The 14,518-nt window shown below is 31.4% G+C and overlaps 3 protein-coding genes and 1 long non-coding RNA gene across 7 annotated transcripts; 2 read left to right on the plus strand and 2 right to left on the minus strand.

The window, feature by feature from the left end:
- The first annotated feature begins 307 nt into the window (after positions 1 to 307).
- Positions 308 to 3,189, plus strand: LOC106714476 (protein unc-119 homolog). Its single transcript, XM_045683315.1, has 3 exons — positions 308 to 812; positions 1,957 to 2,129; positions 2,585 to 3,189. The coding sequence occupies exons 1-3, from the start codon at positions 460 to 462 to the stop codon at positions 2,701 to 2,703; spliced, it is 645 nt and encodes a 214-aa protein (XP_045539271.1). The 5' UTR covers positions 308 to 459; the 3' UTR covers positions 2,704 to 3,189.
- A 3,388-nt stretch (positions 3,190 to 6,577) lies between these two features.
- Positions 6,578 to 10,177, minus strand: LOC106714518 (E3 ubiquitin-protein ligase sina). The gene is made up of 7 exons (XM_045683311.1): positions 9,948 to 10,177; positions 9,546 to 9,674; positions 9,006 to 9,200; positions 8,841 to 8,894; positions 8,337 to 8,586; positions 7,652 to 7,820; positions 6,578 to 7,119 (listed from the first exon to the last, which is right to left on the minus strand). The coding sequence occupies exons 1-7, from the start codon at positions 9,986 to 9,988 to the stop codon at positions 6,674 to 6,676; spliced, it is 1,284 nt and encodes a 427-aa protein (XP_045539267.1). The 5' UTR covers positions 9,989 to 10,177; the 3' UTR covers positions 6,578 to 6,673.
- Positions 10,178 to 10,531: 354 nt separating this feature from the next.
- On the plus strand, positions 10,532 to 11,789 carry LOC106708343. 3 transcript variants are annotated; one of them, XR_006756447.1, is made up of 3 exons: positions 10,532 to 10,997; positions 11,209 to 11,358; positions 11,542 to 11,789. It is a non-coding gene; the product is annotated as an uncharacterized LOC106708343 (long non-coding RNA). The 3 variants fall into 3 exon arrangements; XR_006756448.1 differs by having other exon boundaries at positions 11,209 to 11,354; XR_006756446.1 differs by having other exon boundaries at positions 11,209 to 11,295.
- Positions 11,788 to 13,417, minus strand: LOC106708342 (putative nuclease HARBI1). 2 transcript variants are annotated; one of them, XM_045683313.1, is made up of 6 exons: positions 13,406 to 13,417; positions 13,083 to 13,324; positions 12,769 to 12,953; positions 12,553 to 12,685; positions 12,340 to 12,481; positions 11,788 to 12,249 (listed from the first exon to the last, which is right to left on the minus strand). In XM_045683313.1, exons 2-6 carry the CDS (start codon positions 13,320 to 13,322, stop codon positions 12,119 to 12,121), a joined length of 831 nt encoding a protein of 276 aa, XP_045539269.1. In that variant the 5' UTR covers positions 13,323 to 13,324; positions 13,406 to 13,417; the 3' UTR covers positions 11,788 to 12,118. The 2 variants fall into 2 exon arrangements, with proteins under 2 accessions (XP_045539269.1, XP_045539268.1); XM_045683312.1 differs by lacking the exon at positions 13,406 to 13,417 and having other exon boundaries at positions 13,083 to 13,398.
- Positions 13,418 to 14,518: the final 1,101 nt, after the last annotated feature.

Raw genomic sequence — 14,518 nt, forward strand, 5'->3', positions numbered from 1 at the left:
TTAACTTACGTGCCAAACATTTGAAAGTTTTGGGGTTCCCAATTATTCTCAAAACGTTTAATTTATGACTGTAGTAGCATGTAGCCTGCTGCTGGATAATAAATATTAATCTTCTAAAAACTAAACCTCTATAAAATTCTTCACTCTTAATCTTAATGCAATTCTTCATTGAGTCTTCAGTATTTTAAAGAACTAATTTTTAATCTGTACCTTGGTTTGTAAATTGGCTGTCCTAGAAGAAAATTTTATCTGTATTCTGTACTTACATTTTTGTCAAACAGAAAAAGATTTGCTATGAATAAATAATTATGAATTATTTTATTTCTACAGTTTTAATGCATTAATAAATCGATATGATTTAATTCTTATGAACCCTTGCAATTTTCGTGCCTCTTAATTTCATTATTAGCCAACTTATTTCCTTAAAACTAAACATTTCATTTGCTCGTGTTCGTAATAATGAGCTTAGTCGGAAAGAAGTGTGAATCAATATCGCTTTCTGAAACAAACAGGGGAGATCTCATTCCTAGTGAAATAACTCCCGACGACGTATTGCGGCTGAATAAAATAACAGAAACCTATTTATGCAGTCCAGAAGCAAATATATATGATATAGATTTTACCAGGTTTAAGATTCGTGATTTAGAGACTGGTACGGTGTTATTTGAGATTGCAAAGCCTCCTACGGACTTTGGTGTTGATAATGAAGGAGCAGAAGACGCTTCGGAGGACGCTCTTGATCCCAATGCAGGAAGATTTGTAAGATATCAATTTACACCTCAATTTCTAAAATTGAAAACTGTTGGTGCAACGTAAGTGTTCTACAAGTTCTAAGAATTTTTTAATTACAAATCTATATCCAAGCATCAATTCTCCTTTCATAAATTCATATTCAGTAAAGAAATATTAAATAAGTTAAATAGACAGTTTTACAAATTGCATTGGTATGTCCATGGACAATATTAATTACTTTTTTTTTCCTTTGTTTAACCCTTTAACCGCCAGAGTCGGATTAATCCGACCAATGTTATCGTGTCCATTTCGCCTAGGTCGTATATATCCGACAAAATAGCTGTGTTTGTTTTTAGTGGCTTTTCCGACTCGTCATGTTTTATATTGCCTTAAACATGTTATTATATGAAGATTTAATACATAAAGCAATCATTTGTAATGTCGTACACTTTTGGTTCGTACTAAAAAGCCATATTAAGAAGTAAGAAGTTCGGTGAAATAACTGATAATATTCTCTTGTAATTTCATTAGTGCCAAACGCCCGCGTCGGAGAAATCCGACACTAGTGTTGGGACATTATTCAAAGAGTAACATGTAAAAAAAATGTACATCAAAGCAGTTCTCTTAATATTGACTTATTCAGAGAACAACAAATAAATTAATTACTAATAAATATTTCTTTACAATAGTTCTACATAGTTTTATTGAATTCTTCTGAAAATAAGCAAATAAGTTGTCAAATGTCGACAATTGTGAATGATAGTGTTCCCATCCCTAGACTAAACTGCAGGCTGATTAGGAAATAAACGTACGACTGAATTATTATGTAAGTTTGTTATTGTATATATTTGTTATTGGGAAATTAAAAGAAGATTTCTGGACTGATTTTATATTGAGAATTAATAAATCATTAACAATATTTAATGGCTTTGCATTCAATTCTTTCTACTACCAAAAGTAAAAAAAATGTTGCCCTGGATTTAAGCACAGATTTATAATTAACATCGCGCTGCAACAAATTTCGATATTATTTATCGATATTTTAATAGGTAAACTACATACAACCCTCTTTGTAGTAGGTATTTTTTTCTGTTGTATCGAGCTGGGCGCTGGGGGCACGGCAGCTGATAAAATGCCAAGCGGTTAAAGGGTTAATTACCCCTAAATATTAGTCTTATAAAAATATGACAGAATGTTATTTATAATCAATTTTGTATATTTCAGAGTTGAATTTACAGTGGGTGCTCGTCCAGTTAATCATTTCAGAATGATTGAAAAACATTTCTTCCGGGACACCTTGTTGAAGACGTTTGATTTCGAGTTTGGCTTTTGTATTCCATTTTCAAGGAACACTTGTGAACATATTTATGAATTTCCAACACTGCCACCTGATCTAGGTAAGATTGTATGGTTTAAATATTGTAAATTTACAAAAAAAAATATTGGGAAGCCTTTGCCTTGCATTAAAAAAAGTTACTGGATAATGCAATTTATACTGCTTTTTCACACAATGGACTATGTACATCTAATCCTGTATACATTTCTTGTCCAGAAAATAAGGGTCTAAGGAGTTGCTCTGTGTATATTGAAAACACTAGCTGTCGCCCGCGACTCCGTCCGCGCGAAGTTAAAAAAAAACTTAACAAGTAGCCCATAGGGTACTACTAGAACTCATAAGTTCTTCCACACAATGTCTACATCTGTTCCAATTTTCAACAAGATCTGTTCAGACGTTCCGGAGATACCTTCAAACAAACATCAATCCATCTAATTCGCATTTATAATAGTAAGATTGATATGTAATTCTGATTACAATTATCTAATTTATAAAAGGCAATGTTTTTTTTTTCAGTTGATGAAATGATTGCTGCACCATTTGAGACATGCTCAGATAGTTTCTATTTTGTTGACAACCACCTTGTGATGCATAACAAAGCAGATTATGCATATAATGGAGGCATTAACAAGTGAACATGATGTTCAGTTCCTTATTAAAAATTGGCACAATTTTGTTGTACACAAATTGATAAGTCTACACAAAATTATATGCAAAATTTGTAAACACAAAATTGTTCAGAATTTAGAATATCATGTAGTCATTCTAAGCTAATTTTAGCTTAACAAATATTCTGTTTAGTTAATATCTATAGGCCTTTTTCATCTTTGTGGTGGCTCAAGGTCAACTGTGCTTTCCCACATCTTTGTGTTCTGCGCAGTGACTCATGTGTTCCGTACCACCAAAATGTTTGATAAACCTTAATTTTAAAGAAAACAAACATTCCATAATTGCGAACTTATTTGTTATACATTCCAATTTATAATAATTTATTTAACTTTAAAGAAAAACAATTTATGTGCACTCGAGCACTAATAAATTAATGTGTTCAATTTATACACAAGTGCTATTTTACACAATATTTTAATATAAAGCACAACAGTATTAAGGATAAATGATTTAACTTATTGGTTATCTATGAATTCAGATATGACGGCTGATAGAGATGTATGGAGGAGTAGTACATACTGTGTCAACCCTCCATAGGGATAAGGGCAGGTTGATGATGATCTTGGTTGTCTATGAAAAGTTGATTGTTGTAATTTTTTTATTTATCGAATATAGTTACATCTCTTATTAGATCTTTTAATTAGATGTAACTCTTTTAGTTGTCATGCAATCATTGAATCCATAAGTGAGGATACCCTTAACTGCCACACTGTGAGATGATGATCCTGTTTATTGCTGAGTTTTGTGAGAATTGTGGGTATGAGGATTTATTTAATTATAATTAACTAATCACAATGAGACAATTTAAGATGTTTTCATTTTTTTTTATTTCTCATTATGAGTATTAATTAATTTCAGAGTTGTTTGTTTCAAGTATTTACGTTTTAATTTACGAAGAGAAAAATAATAAAACATTTGGATTTGAACTAAGAGAAAATCAAATTTGTTCTTAAGACCTTAATATGTTGAAAATGATCTCATAACAAATAGGAGAATTATAAAGATTTTCATTAAATGAAGGTTAATTTTTTATTGCTTATTGAATATAGGTTATTATATACTTAAGATATAGAAAACCATTGTGACATTCCTAATAATTGTTTTTTTTTTATTTCTACGGCAATTAATATTTTCAATAAAAATAGACTAAGGTACTCAATGCTCAGTCAATTTATCGAATTTAGTATTTTGAATATTTATTTATACTAATTTCACAAATTTGGATTTCCAGATGTTATTTTATAGTTACAAGTCACAATAGTGAAATGGATTGATATATAACATTTACTCAGACTTAAATTTTTAACACATCAGTATAAAGAAATATCAATGCTTTGACAACTATTTTTTTTTGTCTTAGATGTATACATATTAATTGTGTTAAAATTAAATTTTACTGACATTTGATATTATCGTAGAATGAATTTGTGGTCAAGAATTCTAGTCGAAGAACTATGATTGCTATAGATATTATGCGGTTTGAGATATTTTCAAGGAAAGTTGGAATAAAACACTAATAAATATAACAGGGATTAGGAATTGGCGATGGTTTGATCTCAGATTTAATAAGTATCTATTGTCTATACATTATACGGTTATTTTGATTTAAGTATACAAAAAAATGCAGTAGATTTTTCTTTCAACATCAAATAATTACGTTTACGTTTAGTTCTGTTAAACAATTATTCTTAATTTGACATTTTTTGATGTCAAATTATTTATACCAAGTCTGATATAACAATAAAGGGCGGCAAATTCTAAATATATTATGATTTATAAAATATATAAAATTGGAAATGTTAAAAATCTTATTTATGCCGTCCAATGACTTGTTTCTTTGACAAGTTTTCTTCTTTAGTGAAAGGGTTTCAAAAATTAGACCCAAAGGCTATGAGTATATAAATGTGGCTAACCTTATGATGCCTTATTTTATTCATAGACCTTAGTTATAAAATAACTGACCTCTATACTCCACTGGACAGGGAATAAGCCGTAGTATTTGGTGATTATTCGAATTTAGTTGGAAACTCGAACTATTAATAGAGATAGTAACATCAAATGGATTTTATATCTGAATGAAGCAAAAGCTGTCATCTCTAAGCAGCGACATCCAGATATCTATAGAGGTTAGTATATAAACTGTATAAAAAGATTGGTAAAATAATAAATTATTTTTGTCTCTAGAAGTCTATAGAATGAGTTTGTGTATGAAGTTATGTTTACAAAAACGATGTGGTCACTACTTTGTTTTTAATATTTTTTCTGTCGTATTATAAATAAAATTTATCGAAACGAATGTTGTGTTAGAGCAAAAATATTGAATGTAGCATCCCACCCAGTAGTGATAGGTAACAATGCTTAATAAATACTTAATTATTTATTCGATGCATTTTTATTTAGACCCTTTGTACACAAGTCGAGGTCAATTTTTAGAACTTGGCGATTTTTGTTATCGCCAAAGTAAATCGTTTGCAACCAGTGGGCCTAGTACGGATATTTGTGACAATCGTCTTCGGCAACATATGACCAAATAGACGACTCGCGTCCATTTAACATGTACAAGGATACGATATTAGTATCGAAGATTTACGTTTCCTTGTGTACGAAAGGCCTTATTGACGTATCTGATATCGTACAATCTATCAATTAGGCAAAAATTTTGTTCATAGACAAAGATAGAGGGTCTTCGCGGTGTATGTGGCAAATACATTTTTTTTACAAATGAAAAATGAATGTTTTGTTGGTAATTGATTATTTTATTTTACATAATCACAATAAGATTACAATTAAAAGTATATAAGCTTAATATTAATAATTATATTTGCATAAGTATTTTCATTTGTAATTTAATGAGTCTCCGCTGCCGAAAAACCCGTTCAACATATATTGTTTAATATTTTTTTTTAAAATGAATGGGTGAAATGAGCCCATGTTTCGGCACTGGAAACCAACATTATTCATTACATATCATGTATCTAGACCAGGAATATAAAAACTCTCGCCATATTGCGGAAATTGGAGCATTACCTAAGCCAGGATTTTTGTATTCTAGTTAGGCTATAGTTATATTAACCGACTCTCAGGGCACTAATTTGACACATATTGTTGTCTCTATCATTTCAAAGAGAATGTGAGGCATGACATATGTGTCAATACAAATGTCATTATAGTCGAAATCTACAGTAACACATCATTGGTTGAAATTAGACCATAGTTTTTTTGGATTGAAATATCTTTATGCACTTCTCAGCATAATTTTTTGTAAAATTACACGTTAGCGCAATTTCCTTACAATGTGGTACAAAGTTTTCACTTAATAATAAGATAACATTAAAATAAACAAAGTTTGGAATTCAAATTATAGATAGATTATACGATTGAGGTTATCGTTAATGTTTATTGAGGGCTCTCGTATCATAGTACAAATAATTTTATTTCCACAACTTGTACCATTGCTTACATATGTTAAATATATCAAAACTGGCCTAAGAATATAAACTTAATTCCTACTTTCTATGTTTACCCCTTCGCTTATATTAAAATGTAATACTTTATGGTTCCTCTATAATTCAATATGTTGCTTGTTACTTGATTTTTCCGAAAGAACTCGCCATGAGTCAGTGGTACTGAACGTTTTAAAGTGGAGAGAAAATTATGAATTCAATGATACAATTATTCTCAATAACTATATGAAATTCTAAATAATTAAAAAATTATAACCTTTCTAATCATCTAATTTTATGTAGGATCTCTACGTATTTTAGAAGAATAGTTTGAAAGAACAGCATTGGACAAGTTCCGCCTTTTAGCTATTCACATCTAACATCTATATAATTACACTATTACTAAAAGTTTTTTTAAGCAAGAAATCACATTTTTTTTATTTGGATCAAACCTGTATAATGTTATGAAAATTTGCTTTTAAAGTTTTTCATCTTACGAATTCATAGTCTTAATTTGTTTCTTTATGTAAAATTTATAATTTAAACAATTATTATGATTAAAAAAAGTGTCAATGTAAGTAAATGGTATTGCAGCGCATTGCTTTTTCAAAAAGATATCGTCAATCGAAATGGTGTTTGATGTGCATACATCGATATACTGGAATTTTCTTCTTGGCTGTGCCTTATTGTAAATATGGAATTCGTAGCACCATTTTGAAGCACTTACCTTTGTGCCAACAAGTTGAGCGGCCAAATAAATCATTTTAGAGTTGGAATCAATTTTTAAATGAATAAAGAAATAAAATGTGCCGATTAAAACTAGATAAAATATTCTGTTGTCATCTCTGGAGTTCACGATCGACATTTCTTTATCAACTTGCGCGTGACGATGTTCAGGATGACAGTCTGCGAAGTGGCTGTCCAGTTGGTTTAATTTACCTACAATTTTTTAAAAAATTAGGAATATATACAATCCATCCGTTTTTGTACAAAAACATTCCTAATCTCCGTTTTTTCAAACAAAATGAGGGATGAAACATGTTTTTGTATATGACATGTTGGACAATGAGAACAGTGGAACTAGCGCGAATATTTGCGACAAGCGTCTTCATATCGTCATTTATTTCAAAATTAGAATGAGATTTTTGGTCTTTATGTCCACTGAACAAATTTTATGGATTACTATACGGCGATTGTCATTGGCAACTCACATTAATATTACAAATTATCCTACTAGCAATAAAATGTATTGAAGTAAAACGTAACGTTAGTATAATATTGAATTTAAACAACGTAGCTAAACTATTTGGGTTTATATATGTATAAAACTTAGGTTAAAAAGTTATTCCGCAAAATTACCGATTTAAAAAATTATACTGTCGTAAATATTATTACAATCCATACATAAGATTTTGTACAGGACTACCCGAAAAATATTGCCAAATCTATACACATAATGTAGCAATCTTACCTCGCCAGGAGCACCGTCCAAATAAAGCCAGAAGTGGGCAAACCATTTCATTGTATGGGCATTCTTTTAAATGTTTATCAATTTCATTGGAGGTAAAATGTAAGCTGCATCCATCATGATAATTGGGACAATTGAGTTTAAAGTTAGATTGACCACACTGTTGATTTACCTTAAAAATTATTTGTGGATTAATTTGTGTTACTTTAAAGCCGTGTCATCCATTTTTTTAATGTGCGCGAATCCATCAGTTCTATGTTATAGTCATTATCATCGTTTTCAATCACATTCAAAAAACTTAGTGGCAATGGTATGTGTTAAAAGGCTGTCAACAATGTTCTGTTGTTTTATTTTATCTATGGATCACATTAGTCAAATACTCCTTCATCTCATATGTATTATAATATTAATCATATTAATTTCAATAGTTATTGTTGTTCTTGTTATTAATTGCACCTAATGGCTAGTAGTGCGCGCATCTGCCATTCCATTTATATGGAGTTGTGCGGTCTATTTCCACTAGCACAGCAGTTACTAACATAAAAATGAAAGATGCGGGCGGACAGAGTCGGGCTAAGTGGTCAGAGGCACTTAAAGTTTGTCCTTTTAAAAATATATCAAACTATTTTTATAACATAAATCGTTGCCATATTTCGAATAATTAATTAATAAATCCAAAATATCTCACCATCGGCTCAGGATCTTTCGCAATTGTTTTCTTGGCAGCTAACATTAAATCAGCCATGTATGCTTCAAGGGTTCTGTTTCTCATGTCGGTTATTGTTTTACCGCAGTTCAACACGCCGCAAATGCCGCTAGTTATTTTACAATCCCTACAAGAACTGTGTCCACTGCCACATTGAAATATCTTCAAGCCAAATTTATTGCCGCACTTCGGACAATTAAGTTCGGTGCCAAGTCCCTTACAGTTTTGAACACTGAAATTGGAAATAACATATTTCTTAACTTATATTACATGTTTTATTATGCATCTTAGCATTATTAGCAAATTAATTATATCTTATGCCAGGTATACATTATTCCAATGCAGTGATTGATTCAAGTGATGTATTACAACTGTAGCATGTAAACCTACACTGCATCTCAATAATGTGTTCCAGTGTGTGAATACATTTTAGTCAGACAGCTGGATTGGAATAATGTTAACTGGGCATAATTCTTATTATCTCACCTGTTTTCTTTCATTGGTTGATTAAAAGTGATCGGTGGAGCTGAAGGTATTGCCCTAAAATAAAATAAAACAATATAATATTCAATGATAGTTTTATCAACATGGGTAGATACCAGCAACACCTGTTTGCCATGTTATTACATTTATATTAAAAAAAATACTAACCTTTGGACGTAATTTTCTGATGATACAGTTGCTGTATTTGTTGCAAGGACATTTTTTTGGCTAGCAATATTGTACCTCTGATATGATGAGGTACTGTTTGTAATAGGAGATGGTAGTTCTATTGAAGTGCTGGGTTGTAGATTTGGATATAAATTATTTTGACCATCTCTGGATGTTCCAGCAGTTATTTTTCCACTATAGAAATGAATAACATGAAATATTTTAAAGTTTACTCATCCAAATCATCAATTAGTAAAACAACATTAGCAATTTTATGCTCTCTAATCTAATTAATAATCTGAGTTATTTTTATGTTCATCACAACATTTTCCCTGTGCCATTACCCCTATGGAGGATCTGGATAGTGTGTACTGTTCTTCCTTTTATCTCCATCAGTTGTTGTATTTGAATTCACTACCTTTATACCTTTTTAATTATATCCTCTTTCACACACTCTTCTTTGAACCTATACCGACTGGACTAATATGATCCAGTAATATCAAAGTTATATAACATTTTATTTCTAATAAAGTATATTACCTTGATGAACCTAAATTTTCTTTTCGCAAAGCTTGTGCTTGGGTTTGCAGCATTTCCTGGCATCTCTGTTCATACATTAACCTTTGCTTTTCTAAAGTCTTTTGCAAAGTAGCCTGTATATTAGCATCCCTAAAGCAAATGAATTATCAGTCTTATGTATAAAAAAATATTTCAAAAGATCTGAACATAATTACCATAACTTAAGCATCTCAAAGAAAATAAGACACAAACAAATGAATAGATAAACATGAACCCTAAAAATATCTTCCACTATATAATAATCCAAACAAAATAAAGCTATTTCAACGTGGTGCAACATTCGTTTATAATTTAGTTCCAATGCAGTAGTAGTACCGCTTGCTAACCTTGCTAAGTAGTTTAAAGTAGACAAAAAAAAAATACCTTTTTCTCTTCTCACTTTCTGAAGATTGTTCATTCCCCATATTGAACAGAAGTTCTCTTCACTGTAATCTGTGATGCGAATGCTTGTATTCTTTAATATGTATTGTACAAAATTTCTTTGTTGTTATTATTAAAACGATGAAGTTTATGATGTGTATATGAGCACTGCATATATTATTGTACACTTTGGAGTACTGTTTTGATCAATTACAAAACTAGAATACACAATGCAAGTAAGCGTTAACGTAAGTTTAAGTATGTACTCTTTTCTTATCTTAAATTTGATACTTGGCGACGCTTGATATGAAAAAACCCTGCCATGGACAAAGTATTGCTCTATGGTTGTTTTGAACTCTTTAATTAAGATTCATTTTAAATGGGTAATATATTTGTGTAAATGATTTTGTACCATAGGAGAAATAAAGTAAAGGGGTTCTAACAACACACTACGACATTCTATAAATAACTGTTGCAAAGAAATTCTTGGTTGCCAACTGTTGGTGAGACCATTAGGTGTAACTTTTTGTTGCCTGTCTATGGTCATTGTCAAACTGTTATTTTTCGGACTGACTGATGGCTGAACAGCGGGGTTAGGCAGTAAAAAACTAAAAACGAAACGATCGATCGTTTCGTCTAAGCGATAGCGTCTCTCGTTTTTCCGTGTAAGGCTAGGCAGTAACAGACGACAGTCGCTTTCGTGCAGACGAAGGTGAATCGTCAAAAAAAACAAATTATTGTCTATACTTGACGATCAACATTGTGTCATTTGAATTTGACGTATAAAGGTCAAATATTCTCGCGGTAAAAATACAAAAGTTTAGTGAAGTGTTTGTGTTTCAATTTACGTTTTGTAAAATGAATTCTTAAAACGCAAGCAATGAGCAAATCGCCATAATGGTGGAATTTATGGAAAGGTACGTCAATAACGTATTTAAAATGGTAAACACCCCGCAGGGAAGAGTGAGGCGCCAGGAACTTTGCCAACTATTAAAGATGTTGCTGGGTAAGGCAGGTAGTGATCCTGACAAGTCTATGGAGCAATGGATCAAGGTTGGTTCTAATGTAATAATGATTGTAAACATAAAACAAGACATTCATTCTGAAGCATGTTTGTTATGCTGGCAGACACATCCTTTTTTATTTTACTTATTCTTTGCAAGTGCCCTTGCTATTGAATCATGTATTTAATAACAATAGTTTTGTAGTTGCCATTTTCCTAGCTACGAATATCACATTTCATCACCCAAACTTTATATTTTAGGACTACCAGTAGAGGAACAGTCAAATGAGGAGCCTCCAGTTGAGGAACCATCTATCCAAATACAAATTTTGGAGCAGATCACTGACAGTAATTTATTACAATCCTGTTATTTCATTTAGAAAACAGATATGCAAATCTATTCTTCAGTTGGTAACTGTATTAATAGAAAAATATTTAATTAGTACCTACCTCAATTTATTTGCCCATGTTTCTGTTTAATCATTTGGGTAAAATAAATTAACTAAAATCAATTGATACAATTTAATGTTTAGTTTTATCTTATTATATACAGTTTAAACATTAATATTTACTAACTTTATCATGATATTTCAGATGATGAACAAAATGATATATATGTTGCCTCCTCTTCAAGAGTATATGCTGCCCCATCATCAGTTCAAAGGAGAGGGAAATGGCATCCAGGACCCTCACTCACTGGCTTATTAATGTAATGCTTATGCTTTGAGATGCAGTCTCAAATGCAAAAACATGTAACATTTACATTGGTTTTGGTTGTAACTTGTGTAATTAATGTTTAAGTGAATATTGAAATAAAAAATAATTGTATATAAATAAAGTTTATTTTTAATTTGTAAAACATTCATCTTCATCATATTTCTTCTTAAAAATACACTTTTAGACATTATTGTGTGGGCTTCTTCAACCAAACTAAAAACTGCCAATAATTAGTCTATTCCTAACAGCCCGCCCCACAATCACATCCAGCCCGTTTTCAACAACAGTTGGTTGTGTAAGAGCAGTGGACAAAAGTACTTCTGCATCATCTGTAGGAGTTCCTCTTGAATCTATGTGCATGTTATGCAGTACCACACATGCAATAACAATTTCTGCTGCATAATCAGGGTGATAATAAAGGATACGCTGACCTAACAAATATCAAAATCTATATTTAACCAAATGCCCTTTCTATGCAGTTTCGGGCCTTGACATGCACTCTAGTGTAGTTCTCTCCTCTAGATCCTGGTTCTGCATTCAGAATAGGTGTCATAAGGTAGCTCCTTTGAGAGTAACCACTGTCACCTAAAATGTTATAAGTAATATTAAAGTTACAAATAATATTTAACATAGAACATCACCTGTTAAATATTTTTCTACTAAAAATGCAATTACCCAACAACCAAACGGACTTGCCAGATAGTTGCAGAGCCTCCATATGGCTTTGCAGTCTGCTACTTGCCCAGATATGACTGTTGTGACTTGCACCACCAAACTTGGCATTAACATTAGTGATTCTGAGATCACTGTCACATACCTAAAATATTTAATTGAGATTAATCTTTAATTATCTTATAATTATTATAACAAACATAAAAAGGTACATACCATTTGGACATTAAGAGAATGAAAGCCTTTTCTGTTATAAAAACAAAGTACATCTGCAGCTGGACGAACTATGGCCACATGGGTGCAATCAATGGCACCAATTACACCAGGAAAATTAAACTTAGTATAAAATCTGTAAAATAATATTTGTAAGTAGTTGTATGTGCTCAAGGTAATAAAAATAAAATGACGGAAGTTATATATAGTAACCCCTACCCTTGCTTAATTTTAGTTCTTTGTGTGCTTGTTTGTGGGAATTGTATCCATTTATTTGAAATCTCATTCAGAGCTTTTGTCACCTCTCTGATACACCTACTTACACTTTTTTGATCCATATGTACCTCATTAGCAACACCTTTCTGATATGAACCCATGGCATAAAAGTTCAATGCTGTCAGCACCTAAAATATAATAATTGTGTCAGTATAAGACTCAAAGTGACTAAAGTTAACATTAATCATATTAAATACATAATCACCTTTTAACACACATATATTAAAAAAAACATATATCATAAGAAATCAATTTACCTTAAGTTCCAGTGAAGTTGTTTTCGAACCTTTTAAACTGGTATTGTGCCTGAGCTCGTCACACAACGAGTGGAACTCTTCCTTATTCAGCCTGTAATGAGCTCTAAACTGCCACTCCGGAATTTTTTTGAGTAACCGTTCGCGATTCTTTAATCTTTGTAGAAGCATACGCTGCCGAGACATCTTTTTAGCTTCGGCATCTGCAGCTTCTAACATCAAGGCGGTCCACATGCGAGACATATCTATAATATGCCAAATCATAAATTGTTTACTTTATTCAACTAACAAATCATTTATAACATAATACCAAATTGATTTCTCACCTTAGAAGTTTTTTTTAATATTTAATAATAGTTTAAAATATTTAACTAAAGTTGATTCGGTTGACTTCGCGGCAAAACGAGACACCTTTGTCGATCGTCTCAAAAACGAACGATCGTGTCGCTTTTAAAACGATTGGAAATGTCATTTCGTGTTACTGCCTAAGAATTTCAAAGGAATTGGTCGAAAAACGATAGACGATAGACGACGCTTCGTCTTTCGTCTTTCGTGCGTGTTACTGCCTACGGTTTTAACGCGTGACGTCAGACGTCAGTCTCTCAACCAATCACAATCGAACGACAGTCGCTTTCGTTTCGTTTTTGTTTTTTACTGCCTAACCCCGCAGGGGATGTTAACATTGAGTTAAAAAATCGATTTTTCAAAAATTGATTTTTACAGTTGATGATAAAAATCGATTGGTCGATTAATCGATTTTAAAAAAAAAATAATCCATTTTAGTCGATTTTAAAAAAAACTTTAAAATTACAGGGAAAACATAGAAATACAATAGATATTTCCTAAGCACTTATTGCCATAAAACATTTTTTAGAATAAAAGAAAACAACAAACTTATGATTTTAAAAACGAAAATATAAAACAAACAAATTTTTAAACATTCACTTAAACAATTTTAATTACTTAGGCTAATTATTTAACTTAAAATTATAAAAATTACATCAAAACATGTTAAACATACAAAACATTCTCATAAACCTTATATATTTCCATACAAACTTTCATCTCCTATTCCTTATTGTTATTTTGCTTCCTAGAAGGGAAAACTTTTACAAATTTGTCGTATTTATTTATATCAAACTAGCTGTGCCCGCGACTTCGTCCGCGTGAAATACTGTTTTCGTTAAGCATTTTTTTTAAGGATTATTATTTTACTTGACCGACGTGCTATGCGTTGATGTATAGATGTAGACATAGAGATAGGTGTGCCACGACCGCACCAAATGTAGGTGTTTGGTCTCTACCTATCCCTCTGGGTTACGGGCGTGAATTTAGTTGTTGTTGTTGAGGTATTTTATTTAAACTTATAAAAAATTACAACAAAACAAATGGAACTTACAAAATATTCATTTACTCTTATGCAAATTTTCATCCCCTAT

Source organism: Papilio machaon, chromosome 21, assembly GCF_912999745.1.
Source record: "Papilio machaon chromosome 21, ilPapMach1.1, whole genome shotgun sequence".
Lineage (NCBI taxonomy): Eukaryota > Metazoa > Arthropoda > Insecta > Lepidoptera > Papilionidae > Papilio > Papilio machaon.